This window comes from Arachis stenosperma, chromosome 2, assembly GCF_014773155.1.
Source record: "Arachis stenosperma cultivar V10309 chromosome 2, arast.V10309.gnm1.PFL2, whole genome shotgun sequence".
Classification (NCBI taxonomy): Eukaryota; Viridiplantae; Streptophyta; class Magnoliopsida; order Fabales; family Fabaceae; genus Arachis; species Arachis stenosperma.
The window spans coordinates 31,003,046-31,022,920 of record NC_080378.1 but is presented as its reverse complement, the minus strand read 5'-3'; the positions used below and the strand labels follow the sequence as shown (position 1 = coordinate 31,022,920).

Here is a 19,875-nt window from a genome sequence, read left to right as displayed (position 1 = left end):
TAACCTAAAGCATTAATCCATTCAGAGTTTACTGTTTCACAAAACTTATACAGTGCCAGCAAAAGGTTGCGCTATTCAACAGTCACCGCAAACGAATATTATACCATGACAATCACACACTACCATACCATCAAACAAACGTGCTGTTTTCGGTGCTATATAATCAAGCAAATACATGCTTTAAGCAAAATTCATACAACTAACAACATTTTGCTATTATTTGTGGTTCCAGAGAAGGCGCAAAGAGTTATGAACATGACTTCATCACTACGTTACAATGTCCTTTTAGGAAGGAAAAGAAACAAGCAACTAAAATTCACAATACAAGTATATAAAAAAAAAATAAAAATAAAAAATAAAAACTTCATACTGATTTGCATGCTAATTTAGGAAAAAAATATGGTCAGCATGCTATTTATATCCTTCAAAACTCCTCTATTCCTACTACCCTTCTAGGCCCTGTTTGTCCCAATTTTCAACGGTTACTCTTCTATCCTACATTGTACAAGAAAGAGAGAATGGCTGGTTTGGCTTGCCACCAAAAGATTCAGCCACAAACACCCATACTACCAAGAAAAAAAAAAATAAGGGGGAAAACAAAAGGAAGAAGAAAGCAGCTAAGAGGAAGAGTATAGCAGAAATGTTACTGTGAAAGAAACTAACAAATGAATATATAACCAAAAATTAGTTACAGCACTGCATAAAAAAGCATCACTCTATCGCAAGCTGCACTCTCTTCTCCAGCATTGAAGTTTTATTGAACAGGGTTAGCTGCACCTCCTTAAGATATTTGGATAACTGCAAAAGAAATAAAATCTCATAATTCGTAATGCATGATCCTTGCTGCAACAATTTATTTCAAGAACAAATAGAATAAGATTTGCCTGTAAAACAATTCAACTCAAGCCACCACAACCAAGTAATATAAAATAGCCGGTTGTGTATTGGTTATGTAGGTCTTTCAACTTAAGTAGGGCTTCCTTTAAAATACTTGTTCTGCTACACATATTGGTTTGGGTAATTTGTGTAGAGATTAAATAGTGGATTTCATCTGCTTTTCATGATATAAAGCAGAAGCAAGGAGTTGAACTTGACCACAATTTTGAGGGGGCAGAAAAAAGCTTTTTGCACAATACACACAATTTTATCTTTTTACCAAATTGACCATAACTATTAAACGTTACATAATATAAATAATTATTTCATACCCCTTTTAGCATCTTTATTATGCAATAACTTCTTTTTTAATACAACTCAAACAAAAAAAAATCTAAGCTATTTTTCAGCTAAAGTAACCAAACATAAGTTGATTCTCAGAATATATATATATATATATATATATATATATATATATAAAGTGAATGTCTCAAAACCATATGTTAGGACCCTGTACGTTAGTCGTAGAGAGAGAAACCCAACCATAAAAGGGAACAAGAGACAAGTTAGGGGTCATGACACTTTGTTGGCAAATCTCGGAGAGTTAAGGAGGTATAACTCATCCTCAAATTAGCATAATCTCTAGGTTATAGTTTTTGTAGTATGGTTCTCCAAAGGTTCTTACCACCATGTCCAATAAGACCAAAGTGTAGGCCATTTATTATGTAATTGAGTATTTGAGTGTGATCTATGGTCTTACAAATGCAGTAAAAGCTATAGATTTCAACCTCAGGATGACATTACCTGATCTTCACTCATCTTTCTGAAGCCTAGTTTTTTAGTCCAAATTGACTCTGCGTCCCCAGCTGCAGGAAGCACCAACTTTTCTACATTGAGAGAAGACAGCAACCTCTCTATGCAAGAGAATAACACTTGGAAATAACCCTAAATGAAAATATCGCCAGGTAAAAGCTTAGCCATACCTACTACACTATCAGCCGACATTATTAATTTTGATTCAGGCAATTGCTTACCTTTCCTTGATGTTCTCTGCTAGTAGCTACCAGTGGAAGTTCAGCAACAGTACTACCAAAAATCCTAAGCAGCCCAGCAGATACAACAACAGAACTGTGCAAGTATGATACAATGTCAATACAACCAAACGTTGAGACTACCAGGAAAATAACAAAAACATAGAAAGCCACATACTTGACAATTAGAACAATGCAATACATCCCTCCGAATTCTTGGCCAGAAATATTTCTCCTGCAAAGAATTAACATTATATTATATAGTAGAAAATATGCTGCATTAAAAGATCATGAATAACTAGAAGCATCTTCAAACACAGATTGAAGCAATAAATCTACAACCATGAGTGACAAAAGCATCATCGTCATCATCATCACCATCACCATCACCATCGTATAATGATTTTTTAATTAAAACACCATACCAAGATTTGTGAAGTTGTAATACAGTATAAACCTGAGAATATTAAACTTGAAAAGGGTATTGGTTATTATAGGTAAGCGTAAATTTAATTTACTTTTCATCCTAAAAAGATGTTTTGATGCAAACAAAGCCAATGAGGCAATTGTATAGTTCTTCTATCCAGCAATCATTATTCAGGAATATAGACGGGATACAATGATAAAGCAAATATGTGTATTCATCATACACTCAAGAATATCGTAGGCTGTAAGGGCTGTCAACCAACACTGGAATATAGATGCTTACCCATAGACCATAACAGGAATCAGATCACGTCCAGATGTAGCAACAATGGGATCAAAACACTCCTGCCAAAAGATTCCCAAAGCATGAGAAAAAGTTGTTTGAAACAAGTCACAGAATACACTAATGGGTAATGACAAAACAGCTATCTCAATGCCAGTGAAAAGAGAAAACCAAAACCCAACAAATAAATAAATAAATAACTACACAGGAATTTTTGAAATGCATGACATCAACCTAACACTCACGCTTAACCTCATAGAACAAGTAAAGCTCATCTCAAGGTGATCACAGTTGTTGCACCTAGAGGAAAAATGTGCATTCAGCCTCAAAGCATGACAACCATTAAGATGTGTTGAAATCATTAAAACAGAATATATTTGATTTGAATAATAATGGACTCCAAAATCAATTCTCGTGTAAAAAATATTTATTTTGAATAAATTTGCACATTTGCAGGAAACAGAAAGATGCAAACAAGAAATATGCAAGTTAAACTAGGAGCAGCTGATAGGACCAAACACTGCAAAAAATCAAGTATCCAGATTAATCTATAGAGAATCCATAAGTACTCACTCGGAAAATTGCAGCAGCACGAGAAAGTAATGGCAAATGCTCCGGATAACGGCTTTTTCCACTTAAGATTCTCCACTTGATATCATTCATGCCTCCATAGGTAAATAGTCCCTTTTCCTCATGTTTCCTTATTATTAGTTCTGACAAGGAGACTGGTATAATGGCAGGTCCAGCAAAAACTGAATTCTGGAGAGCCACATATATTCTATTGCAGTCATCACAACAAAACCACTTATCCTTGGGCAGTTCCTGTGGCAATATATGATAATAAATATAAGAAAATTTACAAGAATCATAATATTATTTGCTAGAGGGCTCAGTGCTTACTTCCAACTCACAAAGCCCTATCTCCCGTAAGCAACCAACATGATACTCCTTCTCACACTGGATAAGCATTAAAAAATTAGTGCCTTGATTATCAGTAACGAAATGGCTAATTACAAATTTTTCATGTATAAAGCATACCTGATCACAAATTATTACTGTTCGCTCATCAAACTTAGACACACTGAAATCGTTTGCCCTGTATGCCAATCATAAGAATCAAGACATAATTAAGAAATTATACAAAAATTAATTTAGATCTTCTAAGGTGAAAATCCTTGTAATGTAAGAAAGTGATGGTTATTCATTGTTAGATCATTTGGTACAGAATCCATTCCCATATACCCTTTATCATCCATTAGGGGTGCACTTATTTCATAATTTTAAAATGGTGATTTTGTAACATCAGTTTATAATACAGTTGAAAAGACTGCTACTCAAGATACCCCTGCATCCAATAATACAGTTTATTTTTTATCCAAAATTTTATCCACTAATATCAGTCATTTGATTAGCTTAAGGATGTTTTAATGCGCTTTGTCACTTATACTCTTATTCATTAATTAATGTGTACTTGATTATGCGCTAAGGTAGGCGTTTGATTAGGGGGACTGAGACTGAGATTGGGGGACTGGGACTCAGTATTGTGTTTGGTGGTTAAAGATTAGAACTAAAATTTCAGTCTCCGTCCCTAAAATTTCAGTCCTTTCAGTACCCTCAGAAAGTGGGGACACAGGAGACTGAAATTTTGGAGACGGAGACTAAAACTTTAATAACATTTCTTCTCAAAAATATCTTAATTTAACTTTTCAAATTCCAAATCTACCCCCCAATCTTCATATTTTTTTTAAATTAAAGATAATACTAAATCACAACTCAATTCAGTACATTTTATATCAAATACAATACAGAGACTTAATTCAGTTTCTCAGTCTCTGTCTCCCAATCTCAATCTCTCAGTCTCAGTCCTAGTCCAAGTTATAAATCTAAACACTTTAAATACTTTTGAAATTAATGATTTCTTAATCTATATATATTTATGGATACAAGTAGTACTAAGCAAGATATATTTTTTGTAGACGATACTAAGGAACCATGTAACATACCTGCAGACAACACATCCTCCCATTTCAAACTCAGGTGCTTTATCAACCCGTGTCAACCGTATCATACTTGATGTCATCATAGAAGATTCTCTTCCATTACCAGCACTATTTCTACAATTTAGACAACGCCAACTTGTTTCTGGAACACACTCAAAACCCAAGCATGCTGCAATTGTTACACAAAAGGCCATAATATCAGTATCAATAAATTCCTAATTTATCTTCTGCTGCCATAATAACCTAGGCCATTTACCAAACAGAATAACATCTTAAGGAACCCTAAATTTCATTCAAGCAATATCCTGTCCAAAACACACTGATACAATAAAACATATATCTCTTACAATTACGATATCAGTTCTAATGATGCATAGGGTAACAGTGCATATGTTTTGTAAAACAAAAAATCAGAAACTAATATAATCAATAGAAAAGAAAAATAGAATATCAAATGTCAACCTGCATGAAAAGCTCTGGGGCATTGATTGCAAAGAACCAGATCTCCTCCATCTCCACATACTGCACACATATCATCACTATGTCCCGTCATCAGGTTTTGACCATTTGCCAAAGACAGAGCTATATCATGAAGTGTCAACCCATTGGAGGTGTATATGTGTCGGTAACTGCAAATAAATAAATAAATTGTCTTAGGATGAAGAAAAATAGTACAGGCAGTTTAAATGTGGTGCTTCAAAAGTCTACTCACGGTTGGCGTCTTGCAGCCATTCCAGCATGGGCTTCAAATTGTGATGGACTTATCTGTTTACAAATGAACGTAAATAGTAACGCATACATAATTTAAAATAAAAAATAAAGTACTTTATGGGAAATGAACATTATTTTGCTCTCTTATGTATATGTTCATATCATACCTCTATATCACAATGACTACAGACTATACCATTTCCCTGTTTGTAACCACTAAGTATTCTCTGGAATTCACATCAAACAAGTTAGAAACTGAAAAGAATAAGAAACCATCAATACAAAAATATTAAAAGGAAATATCAAGACACCTGTCCTTTAACATAATAAGCCAATTCAGCACCATCTGGTAGTCCATTTGGCATAAAGAGTAACCTGTGTAAATCATTGTCCCTGAAAAAGGGAAAATCCAAATTCAAACTACATAGTCAAGCCAGAAATAAGTGAGCAACACAAAAAAAGTTTTTGAATGAAAAACAACATACCTTCTTTTAGTGCAACCATCAGCACTTCTTTTTACCACAGGTTTCCACTCGTCAGTTATCTGCTTCACATTTAATTGTTGCTCAAAATGACTTGGCACATGGATAGAAGACAACTGACCCAAAATTTCCACAGATTGGCTGGAAAAGCAAAAACCAAAATTGCATTCAATCTTGTCAGACCTTATCCATACTTCGAGAAGACAATGGCATAGAACTTCAAAATCTTAACATTTGACATATATAAGCATTGAATCTAAAATATTCAAGAATACAAAATAATTGAAACCTGACAATATTAAGTAGTTTCAATTCGTGATCATAGAAAACAAAAATAGTTGATACTGGAAATCACTATTAACTAATATAAAGTTAATGTATAAAGTTAATGTACTTGTCACATGCTTTAGACTTTAGCAAAAGTAAGAGCAACAAAGTGGCAAAAAATTGAGTTTAGGGTGTATGATTTTTGTTTGGAAGAGAGAAAGGGGGGGATTCTGGTTTACCTTGTCTTCTTATGAGGCATGCCAGTAAACTTGGTGCCATAATTCTTATAACCCTGAGCCCTCTCATTGCTTTGTAAAATACTTTCTGGACACACCATGGAAAAGGAAACAAAATAAGAAAAATTGTAAGTCCATGCAACGAAATTTGAAACACCTCCTACCATGCCCCTACCAATAGGCTTAATCTGTCTTCTCATGAAAGTTGCAGCAGAAAATATGCTGAAATTAAATAATATTTTATCTCCTCTATCACTTCCTGGACATTAAAAGCATGAAAAAATATAAAAGAGGGGGGGGGGGGGGGGGGGGAGGGGTTTTCTGGAGTGCATTTTTTGTATCTACTATCTAGGATGAAATATTCAACATCAAAACATGATTGAAAGAAAATACTCTTCGACTAGCATAAACCATATCATCTCTAACTAAAATAACACATAATCAGGGTTCTGTCCTGGATTACTAAGGATATTGCAGGCCAGAAGGCACCAGAAATAAGAACTACCAAAGCAAATAGTCAACTGATACTGTTTTATAAACCAGATAAATAATTCTCACCTTTCCATATTAAAAAGGACTCCTCGTTGACAGATGAACCAGCGACATTTTTTATAACCTCATCTAGAATGCTGAGTGGAGCAGTTTTTATTTCTTGGATAATACTATATATCGGTCTTCCATTCTCTAGGTATATGTGATTATTTGGGTGCCTAGTCTTGGCACCAGCATGCTGCTCGAACTCGTAGGCACTAAGCACCTAAAATCATCAAGATTAAATCAGCTTTCTTGTAAATAGAAAAGACCTCCAATCCTAACTAGAAATAATGCATCTTACTCTGGAATAATTGCACATGGAACAGCCACACAAATATCCACCACCATCAATAATCCCAGGTAGTTCAACCTGACAAAAATTTCAAAAATTGAGAAAACTATCAGAATCGTGAGAATATGAAAGGAAAAATAAATATGTGCTTTTACCTTTCCCGGGTTGTAAATATACTTCACTAGAGCTCCATCAAGGATACCAGTTGATAACAGCTTCTTGACATTTGTGGGGTAGCAGTTGGGGACTACCTTTTTCGACATCTTCAACTCCATGTTGCGAGTGTACAAGTCGAAATCTCCATTTTGAGCATATCCCATTCCACCCAGGCTCTCCAACGACCCACCACTATAATCAGCCCTTGCCATATATTCCTCATCATCCCCATGAAAACCATAGGGATTACTGCCTTCAGCAAAGCCAGCAGGTCTATAAGTTGGAGCAGGTGATTGGTAATCGTAGTCCTCCTTCTTCTTACTGAACTTAAAAGTAATTTTTCTAATCCCAGTTGAACTAACATGCTTCGGAATCTCCAGTACAACACAAGAAGAAATTGCGGAGCTACTGGGGTCCTTATCACTCCGAAAAGTGCTATTGATATTGTGATCACTAGCTTCATCACTTAAGGTCTCATCAGAGCTTGAATTCTCAAAACAAGTGGACGTTAGTTCCCCACACTCTGCAGGGTTACCATTTTCCGATTCCGTGGGCTGGCTACTAATATCCTGAAAAGCTAAAGCATTCTCAGTCACAGAAATGTTCGGGTTGAAAACTTCAGAGCGCAATTCATCATTGGAAACTTCCTTTGCTTGTTTCTTATTAGGAGACTCGGTTGTGTCAGCATCACATTGGTCGTAGTTCCTCTTCAGTTCCGTCCTTAATTCCTCATTGTTTTCCTTCTCTCCATCTGCTAAAGCTTGAACACAAAGAGCTTCTTCTCCCATCAAAATCTATAAACAAAGCTTCTGCAAATCCGAAGGTGGTAAATACCAGAAAAGCAACACTACCGCACAGCATTCACGAAGAAACTACTGGCAGACTTGAGATTCGTGTCAAAATGAAAGCCTGGAGCACGAAATCCTGAATTAGAAACACAGTTTTCGAATCATTTAATAACTCTGCACACTGGAAAACACTAAAACATTACCGAACGAAACAACAACGCGAGTCAATAATTCAATCACGCGTCCAGATGAAGTTAGAAAACGCGTGTTTGAATGAACAATAACCGCTTCTTAACCGTTTAATTGAATTTGAATAATAGACAACAGAGTTCCACATCAACAATACCAAACCTACCTTAAAACCACACACACCAATTCAAAAGAGAAACTAATCCAAACGAAACAATAATTCAAATCCAAAGAGAGCCTCTGAATCCCCAAATTGCATGGAAAATCCAAAGACCACCTCGAACTTATTCGAATCGAGTGTTAAACTAACAGATCTGAGATTGGGAAAGAGCACTGAGCTTTACACTAAAACGAGATTCGAAAACAGGGAAAGTGAAATCGAGAGAGGGTTAGGGTTTGGTTTTGTTTTGTTTGATTTTCCAAAAGACAGAAAAAGATAAAAAGACGATAGCGGCAACGAACTGAAGCGAGAAGCTTGGTTCGCGGTTGAGAATGAGATTTCAACTTTATGGAAGGGAGAGATAGAGAGTGGCGATGAGTTTCGCAAAAAAGAAACTGTCCGAAATTTGGTAAGAAAAAATTTATATAGTAATAATAAAATAAAAAATAAAAAATAAATAAATTGAAAAAATGAGAATTGTCGCAAATATCTTTTGGAAGGGACGAGAAGACAAATGGATAAATTAGTGGGACCCAGTGGCAAGTTGGGCCACTTATATCACAGGACGTGGCAGAGCCACTAGGCTGTGTAGCTAGAGTCCTACTCCCACACCCTTGAGCCGCCTTTTGGGTGAAGTGTCGTGTAAGTCACACGTGGAACGTGATGAAGGGTTAATTATGACTTCCATGGTAAGCAAGGATAGTAGTATCTATCACTGTGGAAGTGGAAAACTGAAAATGCCTATTTTTTGTTTCGGAAATTGGATCAGTATTCAGTATGAACATGACCTGGATTGCCTTTCTATATAGCTGTTCATGGGCAGGGCCAGAAAAATGTTACATTGGGCTCCACTATACAAAATATTAAATTAATCTTCCATAAACTATGTACGACACACGTACATTTTCCACCGAGTTAGCAACTATTTCTTTTTGGGCTGCTGCTTCCTGAATCCTCGGCCCATGCATCATATTTATAAATACATATAAATAAGAGTATATTTTTAAATGAGTTCCAACAAATTTTACATCAAACACTTTAGTTTTTAATAAATTTTATTACTTTAAAAGTCTCTAAGAATTATTTCTGATAAACAATTTGACTTTTTATCACTTATAACTAAATCTTTAATATATGTATTAAATAAGTAAATTTCAAACAAATTTTGTTATAAAACAATTAAATCCCAATAAATACTATTCCGATGGTTACCTGAAATTGGGTTGCTTTTGGGGCCTAGACGTCAGGTTTAGACTCTCTTTTTGGCAGCGTCTGACTTCCTTTAGCGGCGAGGTGTCGCTGTCCGAGTTCTTCGTAGGAGGTGGGAGTGGTACCTGCAAGGGACTCTGATGCTTAAGTTAGTAAAGGTTTAAAGCAGTTTTTTAATAAATTGAGTTCTCAATATACCTGAGGGTGTCCGTATATTTATAGTAGAAAATATAACTACCTTTTAGAGTAGTTCTACTTTGAAGGGTGGATGATCGTTCCCCTTTTATAGGGAAGTTGTTCAGCTATCATTTCTAGATGGATAGGAGATATCTTAGGAGTTAGTTACTTATTCAAATAAGTAAGGCTAAATTGTCGTCGTCGCGCCTGGCCTCTATGAGGTCGAGTAGGAATAGATGAGGCCACCTTCGTTGGGTGGCCTTTTATTCCTTTTGAGCCAGGGTATGAACAATGTCCCTACTTGAGTCCGAGCTTTTGTAGGGTCGGGCTCGAGCATTTGTTGACTTCCCTGATCTTCGGGATATAGTTATGCCATGTTAGGTATGCTGCCTTTTGGGGTAGGTGTACTTAACGTATTTTTCAAAAATTCGAAATGTTGCGTCCTTTAATGGTATGGTGTACGTTGCTTTTGTGGTTATCTTGAAAATCGCGCACATCATTAATAAAGATGTGTAGATTTACTCTTTTGCCCTTTGTGTCTTATAAATATCAAAATTCTTTCTTTTTCTCCTTTTTCGCTTCTTCTTCTAAAATGTTTGCCCATTTTCTTTCTTTCAAAAATTTCTTCAACTTCATTTTCGGATCCGTTCTTGAATTCAAGATTTTTTCCATCTTGAATAGAAAGGGTTTTGTATACGCCTTTGGAGTGGAGCGTTCGTGTCTTTGCTGTTCAAGCGCTTTGTTCTGATTTGCATTCCTTTAGGGTTAGCATTTCTTACCTTTTTGAATTTCTATCTCTGTTTTTTTATGCTCTGAGTGGTGTTGTTGCTTTATTTTTTGATAATGTCTTTTGTCTTTTTTAAAAATTTTGAAAAAACTTTGCTTATTTTCTTTATTGAATCTGTATTTTTAATTCTTACCGTGAGTCTTGAGTGTGGGATTTTTACGCTGTATTTTCCCCAAATGGTGTCACCTTAGCTATTGAAGATGGCGCTATTTCTGTGTTTGGTAATGTGATTGTAGTTGTTGGGTGTATGAGATTCTATAAGTGTTTGTTAGTGTTGTTGACAATGACCCGACTTCTTATGATTGTTGCAGTTGCTTTGATATACCCGACTTGCCGACTTGTTGTGACGATTTTTCTGTGTTTGTTCTATTGTAAGTATAGCTTTTATGTCTTGTTTCATAATTCAATATATATCTTCTAAAGTCTCATCCGACCTAACTTAGGTAGAGATATCCGTACTTACTCCTGTCTCTATTATTGATAATGAATATGCTGAAACTTTTCATAAGCATCATAGGTTGTGTCTAAATTGGGAGGATGAAAGGAAATATGAAATTGTAATTGCCAATCTTGAAGAGAGGGTCTGTTTTTCCCGACTTAATAAATTGGAGCGCCATTTCATCTATGTGTATGATTGCTTTTTCATAAGATTAGGAGTTAGTTTTCCCTTTTCTAATTTTGAGTCTGAGGTCTTTAAATTCTGTAATGTTGCCTTTTCTCAGCTTCATCCTGATTCTTGGAGTTTCTTGAAAATATACTAACTTCTTTGTCGAGAACTTGAGGTCCTTCCTTCTCTAAAAGTTTCTTTTAGTCCTCACCAAGCCTTTCAGTTCCAAAAAACAGGGTTGGATCTCCTTTCGTGTAGTTCAAGGGTGGAAGGTTTTTGCTATTTTTGATGAGTCCTTTCACGATGTTAAAAATTACTTTTTAAAGATCCGTTCTGTCGAGGGTGTCCGGCCTTTTTTTCTGGGTGAGAGAGATGAGCCTATTTTTCCTTTGTATTGGGAAGAACATCCTATAATAGTTAAGTACAATTCGAACGATTTAGATGAGGTTGAGGAGAGTGTAGTCGAATTGTTCCAGAAGTTTCGAGGCCAAGCTCCTTATCTGGATACCAAGAGATATTTAAGAAGTCCAAGTCAGCTTCAATCTGAGTTAAGTAGTCTTCTTTTTCATTTTATAGATATGGCTTTGTCAAATTGTCTTAGTGACTAATGTAACCTGACTTTGATGTTGTACAGAAAAATCGCTCCTAAGTCAGCTACTATGAAAATACTTTGGACTGCCAGAAAGAATGTTGTTGCACGAAGCATACAACTAAAAGAGGTAAGTGAATTGGGTGACCTCTCCTCTCTTCTAAGTCAAACTCGGGAGCTTCTGCCTCGGTAAGAATACTTGCTGATCTGACTCTGTAACCTACTCCTCAACTAACTCCCCCTTCCTCTAGCTCAGCAAAGCAAACAACTCTTCCTCCACCTTCCGATCCCGAGTCGAACCCTAAAAAACGTAAGATTTCAGAATCGGTGGGTATTTAAGAGCAGGGATTTGATGCAATAGCTTGGAACGAAAAACACATCCTTCCCCATAGCTTAATTAGCATGGATGATATTTCTATAAAAAGCCATCTTCAAGTACATGTCTGGGGTGGAGTTCGAACGGCTCGGGTGCGTGCGACTTTGTTGAAGGAGTTGGAGAACTCCCCTTGGCGCCACTCAGTGCACTTTGGCTGATCTACAAGTTGAAGTGGCATCTTTAAGGGAATCAAAGAAGAAGTTGGAGGGTGAGAAGGAGTCACTCATTTTCGACCTTGGCAAAGCTCGGGAGAGGGCCAAACAATCTGAGGTTGCCTTGGCTATGGCGAAGGGCTTAAAAAGGAAGGCTGACGAGAGTTACACCAGGGTCTTCGGGGAGAAGCTGGATTTGGTGGATGAGGTCATCAAATCTAGGGAGAAATATGCCGAGTTGGAGAGGACCATAGGTGAAGGAATGGATGAATTGGTGGAAAATTTGAAGGCCCAATTTGAGTTATAGCTCCCGAGGTAGACATCTCCCTTATTATTCTTGACAATGTTGTGGTGGATGGATGGAAAGATAGTCCCTATGCCCGAGAAGGAGAATACTCTTATGCCTGACCCAAAGACTTCAGAGGCTCAGGTTAAGGGAACTTCTCATGGCTTTCCTACTTGGGTTGATGATTGGTGCACGAAATCGGAAATCATAATTCTTCACAACTCGTACCACTAACCAGCAAGTGCACTGGGTCGTCCAAGTAATACCTTACGTGAGTAAGGGTCGATCCCACGGAGATTGTTGGCTTGAAGCAAGCTATGGTTATCCTGTAATTCTTAGTCAGGATATAATATCAATAATAATTTTTAGTTTTAATTGTAAAAAGTAAAAGAGCATGAAATAAATACTTATAATGCAGTAATGGAGAATATGTTGGAGTTTTGGATATGCTTTGTCTTCTGAATTCCTGTAACATAATGCTTCCTCACTTTCAAACATGCAAGGCTCCTTCCATGGCAAGCTGTATGTAGGGCGTCACCGTTGTTAATGGCTACTTCCCATCCTCTCAGTGAAAATGGTCCAAATGCTCTGTCACAGTACGGCTAATCATCTGTTGGTTCTCGATCATGTCGGAATAGGATCCATTGATCCTTTTGCGTCTGTCACCACGCCCAACACTCGCGAGTTTGAAGCTCGTCACAGTCATCCAATCCCAAAATCCTACTCAGAATACCACAGACAAGGTTTAGACTTTCTAGATTCTCAAGGATGCTGCCATCAATTCTAGCTTATACCACGAAGATTCTAATTAAGAAATCTAAGAGATACTCATTCAATCTAATGTAGAACGGAGGTGGTTGTCAGGTACACGTTCATGGATTGAGGAAGGTGATGAGTGTCATGGATCATCACCTTCTTCATAGTGAAGCGCGAATGAACATCTTAGATAGGAACAAGCGTGTTTGAATGGAAAACAGAAATAATTGCATTAATTCATCGAGACGCTGCAAAGCTCCTCACCCCCAACAATGGAGTTTAGAGACTCATGCCGTCACAAGGGATATAATTCAGATCTAAAAATGTTATGAGATACAAAATAAGTCTCTAAAAGTTGTTTAAATACTAAACTAGTAGCCTAGGTTTACAAAAAATGAGTAAACTAAGATGGATAGTGCAGAAATCCATTTTTGGGGTCCACTTGGTGTGTGCTGGGGCTGAGACTTAAGCTTCTCACGTGCATGGGCTGTTTTTGGAGTTGAACGCCAGGTTGTAACCTGTTTCTGGCGTTGAACTCTAACTTGCAACCTGTTTCTGGCACGGAATGCCAGACTACAACATGGAACTGGCGTTAAACACCAGTTTACGTTGTCTATCCTCATGCAAAGTATGGACTATTATATATTGCTGGAAAGCCCAGGATGTATACTTTCCAACCCAATTGAGAGCGCGCCAATTGGAGTCCTGTAGCGCCAATTAGCAGTCCTTTTTGAGCCTAAATCAGATTTTTGCTCAGCTCCCTCAATTTTAGCCAGAAAATACCTGAAATTATAGAAAAATACACAAACTCATAGTAAAGTCCAGAAATATTATTTTTGCCTAAAAACTAATAAGAATCTACTAAAAACTAACTAAAACATACTCAAATCTACATGAAATTACCCCCAAAAAGCGTATAAAATATCTGCTCATCACAACACCAAACTTAAACTGTTGCTTGTCCCCAAGCAACTAGATAAATAAAATAGGATAAAAAGAAACTAAGAAGCAATAATATCTCAAAGTTTTAAGTGAAACTCAGATTCTAATTAGATGAGCGGGGCTAGTAGCTTTTTGCTTCTGAACAGTTTTGGCATCTCACTTTATCCTTTGAAATTCAGAATGATTGGCATCCATAGAAACTTAGAATTCAGATAGTATTATTGATTCTCCTAGTTTAGTATGCTGATTCTTGAACACAGTTACTTTATGAGTCTTGGCCGTGGCCCTAAGCACTTTGTTTTCTAGTATTACCACCGGATACATAAATGCCACAGACACATAACTGGGTGAACCTTTTCAGATTGTGACTTAGCTTTGCTAAAGTCCCCAATTAGAGGTGTCTAGAGTTCTTAAGCACACTCTTTTGCTTTGGATCACGACTTTAACCATTCAGTCTCAAGCTTTTCACTTGGACCTGGATGCCACAAGCACATGGTTAGGGACATCTTGATTTAGCCGCTTAGGCCTGGATTTATTTCCTTGGGCCCTCCTATCCATTGATGCTCAAAGCCTTGGATCCTTTTTCACCCTTGCCATTTGGTTTTAAGGGCTATTGGCTTTTTCTACCTCTTTTACTTTTTCTCTCTTTTTTTTTCACTGCTTTTTCTTACTTCAAGAATCAATTTTATGATTTTTCAGATCAGCAATAATATTTCTCTTGTTCATCATTCTTTCAGGAGCCAACAATTTTAACATTCATAAAATTCAATATTAAAAATATGAACTGTTCAAGCATTCATTCAGAAGACAAAAAGTATTGCCACCACATATAAATAATTAGAATTTTCCTTATTAAGAACTCGTAAAAAAATATTGCCTCTTTATTCTAAAAATCTACTATTTTATTCATATTTGATGATGATGAGAAAAATAACTTATAGCTTAATTGGAAATAAAATCAAAATAGATATACTAATTACTACTACTCCTATATAACTTCTAAGGTAAATTCCTATAAGAACAACTATCACAGAAGTAAAACTAAGATTAGGACTCAACAACGTTTATTTTGGGAAGTGGATGTTCCTCTAGTCTGTGGGGTGCTTGGTCCTTCAAGAGATAATTTTTGACGCTTCAGTTCCTTCAAGTCACGCCTTTGCTCTTCTTGTTCCCCAAGCAATTTGCAAAGCATGCTATTTTGATTATTCTGTTCTTCCTTTATTTGGTCCATAGCTTCTTGCAACTTGGTAACAGATGCTTCAAGATGCTCCCAGTATTCAATTTGAGGGATTTCCGGGAGGAATTCCTGTGCTCTCCTCTTGATGGGGTCATCTTGCACTTGTTGTTTTTCCATTGATATTTTAGTGATTGGTCGATCAACTGAGATATACTCAGTTATCCCCATCTTCACTCCAGCATCTTTACATAGCATATATATTAAGCTAGGATAAGCCAATTTGGCATCTTTGGAGTTCTTGTTTGCAATTATGTAAAGTTCACACAAAATTAGCTGATGAACTTCCACTTCTCTTCCTAACATAATGCAGTGGATCATTAATGCTCTTTTAATGGTGACTTCAAAGCGGTTACCAGTGGGCAGTATAGAACGCCCAATGAAGTCCAGCCAGCCTCTGGCGACTGGTTTGAGATCTTCTCTCTTGAGTTGATTTGGGACGCCCTTGGTGCTGGTGGTCCACCTGGTTCCAGGGATGCATATGTCCTCTAGAATCTTGTCCAGGCCCTTATTTGTTCTCATCATTCTCCTATTAAAGGAGTCTGGATCATCTTTCAGCTGAGGTAGCTTAAAGATCTCCCTGATTTTGTCAGGGTGGATGTGAACAATCTTTCCTCTGACCAAGGTTCGATAGTCATAGAGGGCAGTTCCAGATATTCTCTGCCTGTCTGTTTGCCACAGATTAGCGTAGAATTCCTGAACCATGTTTCTTTCCACCTTTGTTTCAGGATTAGCTAGGATTTCCCAGCTCCTATTTCGAATTTGCTCTTGGATCTCCGGATATTTGATGAGCGGATAATTTATACACTTTTTGGCATTGTTTTTAGTATGTTTTTAGTATGATCTAGTTAGTTTTTAGTATATTTTTATTAGTTTTTAGTTAAAATTCACTTTTCTGGACTTTACTATGAGTTTGTGTGTTTTTCTGTGATTTCAGGTATTTTCTGGCTGAAATTGAGGGTCCTGAGCAAAAATCTGATTCAGAGACTGAAAAGGACTGCAGATGCTGTTGGATTCTGACCTCCTTACACTCGAAGTGGATTTTCTGGAGCTACAGAAGCCCAATTGGCGCGCTCTCAACGGCGTTGGAAAGTAGACATCCTGGGCTTTCCAGCAATATATGATAGTCCATACTTTGCCCAAGATTTGATGGCTCAAACCGGCGTGGCAAATCAGCCTCAGAAATTCCAGCGTTTAACGCTGGAACTGGCATAAAACTTGGAGTTAAACGCCCAAACTGGCATGAAAGCTGGCGTTTAACTCCAGAAAAGGTCTCTACACGAAAATGCTTCATTGTTCAGCCCAAGCACACACCAAGTGGGCCCGGAAGTAGATTTTTCTGTCATTTACTCATTTCTGTAATACCTTAGGTTACTAGTTCACTATTAATAGGATCTTTTGACATTGTAACTGTACCTCATGACACTTTACACGTTTTCTTTGTGTACCTTCCACAGCATGAGTCTCTAAACCCCATGGTTGGGGGTGAGGAGCTCTGCTGTGTCTTGATGGATTAATGTAATTACTACTGTTTCTTATTCAATCATGCTTGCTTCCATTCTAAGATATCACTTGTTCTTAACCCGGATGAATGTGATGATCCGTGACACTCATCATATTCTCAACTATGAACGTGTGCCTGACAACCACCTCCGTTCTACCTTAGATTGAGTAGATATCTCTTGGATTCCTTAACCAGAATCTTCGTGGTATAAGCTAGAACTGATGGCGGCATTCAAGAGAATCCGGAAGGTCTAAACCTTGTCTATGGTATTCTGAGTAGGATTCAATGATTGAATGACTGTGACGTGCTTCAAACTCCTAGCAGGCGGGGCGTTAGTGACAGACGCAAAAGAATCGATGGATTCTATTCCGGCCTGACCGAGAACCGACAGCTGATTAGCCATGCTGTGACAAAGCATAGGAACATTTTCACTGAGAGGATGGGAGGTAGCCACTGACAACGGTGAAACCCTACATACAGCTTGCCATGGAAGGAGCCTTGCGTGTTTGATGAAGAAGACAGTAGGAAAGCAGAGATTCAGAAGATGAAGCATCTCCAAAACCCCAACCTATTCTCCATTACTGCAATACAAGTAACCATTTCATGCTCTTTTGCTTTTTACCATCAATCCTGATAATTTCTGATATCCTGACTAAGATTTACAAGATAACCATAGCTTGCTTCAAGCCAACAATCTCCGTGGGATCGACCCTTGCTCACGCAAGGTATTACTTGGACGACCCAGTGCACTTGCTGGTTAGTTGTGCGGGATTGCAAAAGTGTGATTGCAATTTCGTGCACCAATATTCATTTTCTTTCAGATCAAATTTGACTTCCGGGATCACTGACCTTAGACCCATTATTTTGTAGTAATGGTCTGAATGTTCTTTGGTTAAGAACTTCCCTAGATTCCAAAGTGGTTTTGGAATACTCTCTTTCTTGCCTCTTAGAGTGGGTTGTTTTCCTTTAGGAGCCATGATCTTAGTGGGTATGGTTTAGTGATCACGGATAAACACACCAAACTTAGAGGTTTGCTTGTCCTCAAGCAAAAGAAAAGAAAGGAGAGGGATAGAAGGAGAGCTAGTTTTCGAATTGTTAAGGAGAGGAGAGAGACTGAATGTGGATTTAAAAGGAGGGGTGGGTTTTCAAAAATTTCGAAGAAAGATAAGATAGAAGATATGATTTGTAAAAGATAAATATGATAGAAAAAAGATATAATTGAAAATTGAAAAGATATAGAAGATATTTGAAAAAGATAAATCTAAATTTAAAAAAAAAGATTTGGGATTAATTTGAAAAGAAAATTGAGTTTTGAAAAAGATTAGAGAAGAAGTTGGAGAGGATTTGAAAAGGATTTGTGTTTATGAATTAAGATACATTTGATATCTTTTGAAAAAGGGATTTTAGAAATTAGGATTAAAATTTTTGGAATTGAAGGATGAGAGCTTGTAACATGTTTATGCAAGAAATTATGAATTGGAACATAAAAATTTGGAAAAATGTGAATTGAAAACAAATTTACCTCCTCCCCACAATCCTGGCGTTAAACGCCCAAACGCTGCATGTTTTGGGCGTTTAATGCTCATTTGCAGCTTCTCCTGGGCGTTCAATGCCCAGCTGTTGCTTCTAGCTGGCGTTGAACGCCAGGAACTCCTTTGTCACTGGGCGTTTTTCTGAACGCCCAGGATGCTGTAAATCTGGCGTTAAACGCCCAGAAGGTGCTTCTTTCTGGTGTTTAATGCCCAGAAGATGCTTCTTTCTGGCATTTAACGCCCATATGGCTATCCTTTCTGGCGTTGAACGCCCAGTAGATGCTTCTTTCTGGCGTTCAACGCCCAAAACAGCTCTTACTGGCTTTTTCGCACCAGTAAACTTCCTTTTTGCTGTTTTATCCTGCGAATCCTTCTGTAACTTTGTGAACTCAAGCAATTGCTATTTTACCTTGAGGATAATTGACATAAACCTGTAAAAATCAATTAATTAACAAATAAGCTTTGTAAATGGTTGGGTTGCCTCCTAGCAAGCACTTCTTTATTGTCTTTAGTTGGACTATTACTGAGCTTTAATCAAGTCTCAGTTTTGAGCATTCTTACTCAAAATTGCTTTCAAGATAATGTTTGACTCTCTGTCCATTAACAATGAACTTTTTGTTAGAATCATTATCCTGAAGCTCCACGTATCCATATGGTGACACACTTGTAATCACATATGGACCTCTCCACCGGGATTTCAATTTCCCGGGGAATAATCTGAGCCTAGAATTAAATAGCAGAACTTTCTGCCCTGGCTCAAAGACTTTGGATGACAGTTTCTTATCATGCCATCTTTTTGCTTTCTCTTTGTAAATTTTTGTATTTTCGAAAGCATTGAGTCTGAATTCCTCTAGCTCATTTAATTGGAGCAATCATTTTTCTCCAGCTAACTTGGCATCAAGGTTTAGGAATCTGGTTGCCTAATAGGCCTTATGTTCCAATTCCACTGGCAAGTGACAGGCTTTTCCATACACCAGCTGGTATGGAGAAGTTCCTATAGGTGTCTTGAATGCTGTTCTGTATGCCCACAGAGCATCATCCAAGCTTCTTGCCCAATCCCTTCTACGATTAATCACAGTCCATTCCAGGATTCTTTTAAGTTCTCTATTAGAGACTTCAGCTTGCCCATTTGTCTGTGGATGATATGGAGTAGCTACCCTGTGGCTAACTTCATATCGAACCAAAGCAGAGTAAAGCTGTTTATTGCAGAAATGAGTGCCCATCACTGATTAGTACTCTAGGGATACCAAATCTGCTGAAGATGTATTTCTGGAGAAATTTCAGCACTGTCTT

The 19,875-nt window shown here is 37.3% G+C and overlaps 1 protein-coding gene across 2 annotated transcripts; it reads right to left on the bottom strand.

Annotated features, from left to right (window-relative positions):
* Positions 1-194: 194 nt before the first annotated feature.
* On the bottom strand, positions 195-8,809 carry LOC130961824 (uncharacterized). 2 transcript variants are annotated; one of them, XM_057887847.1, is made up of 19 exons: positions 8,438-8,809; positions 7,294-8,218; positions 7,148-7,216; positions 6,871-7,069; positions 6,316-6,400; positions 5,813-5,950; positions 5,639-5,720; positions 5,495-5,554; positions 5,329-5,381; positions 5,079-5,245; positions 4,620-4,785; positions 3,655-3,712; positions 3,517-3,573; positions 3,190-3,438; positions 2,617-2,678; positions 2,086-2,142; positions 1,911-2,004; positions 1,681-1,821; positions 195-798 (listed from the first exon to the last, which is right to left on the bottom strand). In XM_057887847.1, the coding sequence occupies exons 2-19, from the start codon at positions 8,080-8,082 to the stop codon at positions 712-714; spliced, it is 2,613 nt and encodes an 870-aa protein (XP_057743830.1). In that variant the 5' UTR covers positions 8,083-8,218; positions 8,438-8,809; the 3' UTR covers positions 195-711. The 2 variants fall into 2 exon arrangements, with proteins under 2 accessions (XP_057743830.1, XP_057743829.1); XM_057887846.1 differs by having other exon boundaries at positions 7,294-8,203.
* Between the last annotated feature and the right edge of the window lie 11,066 nt (positions 8,810-19,875).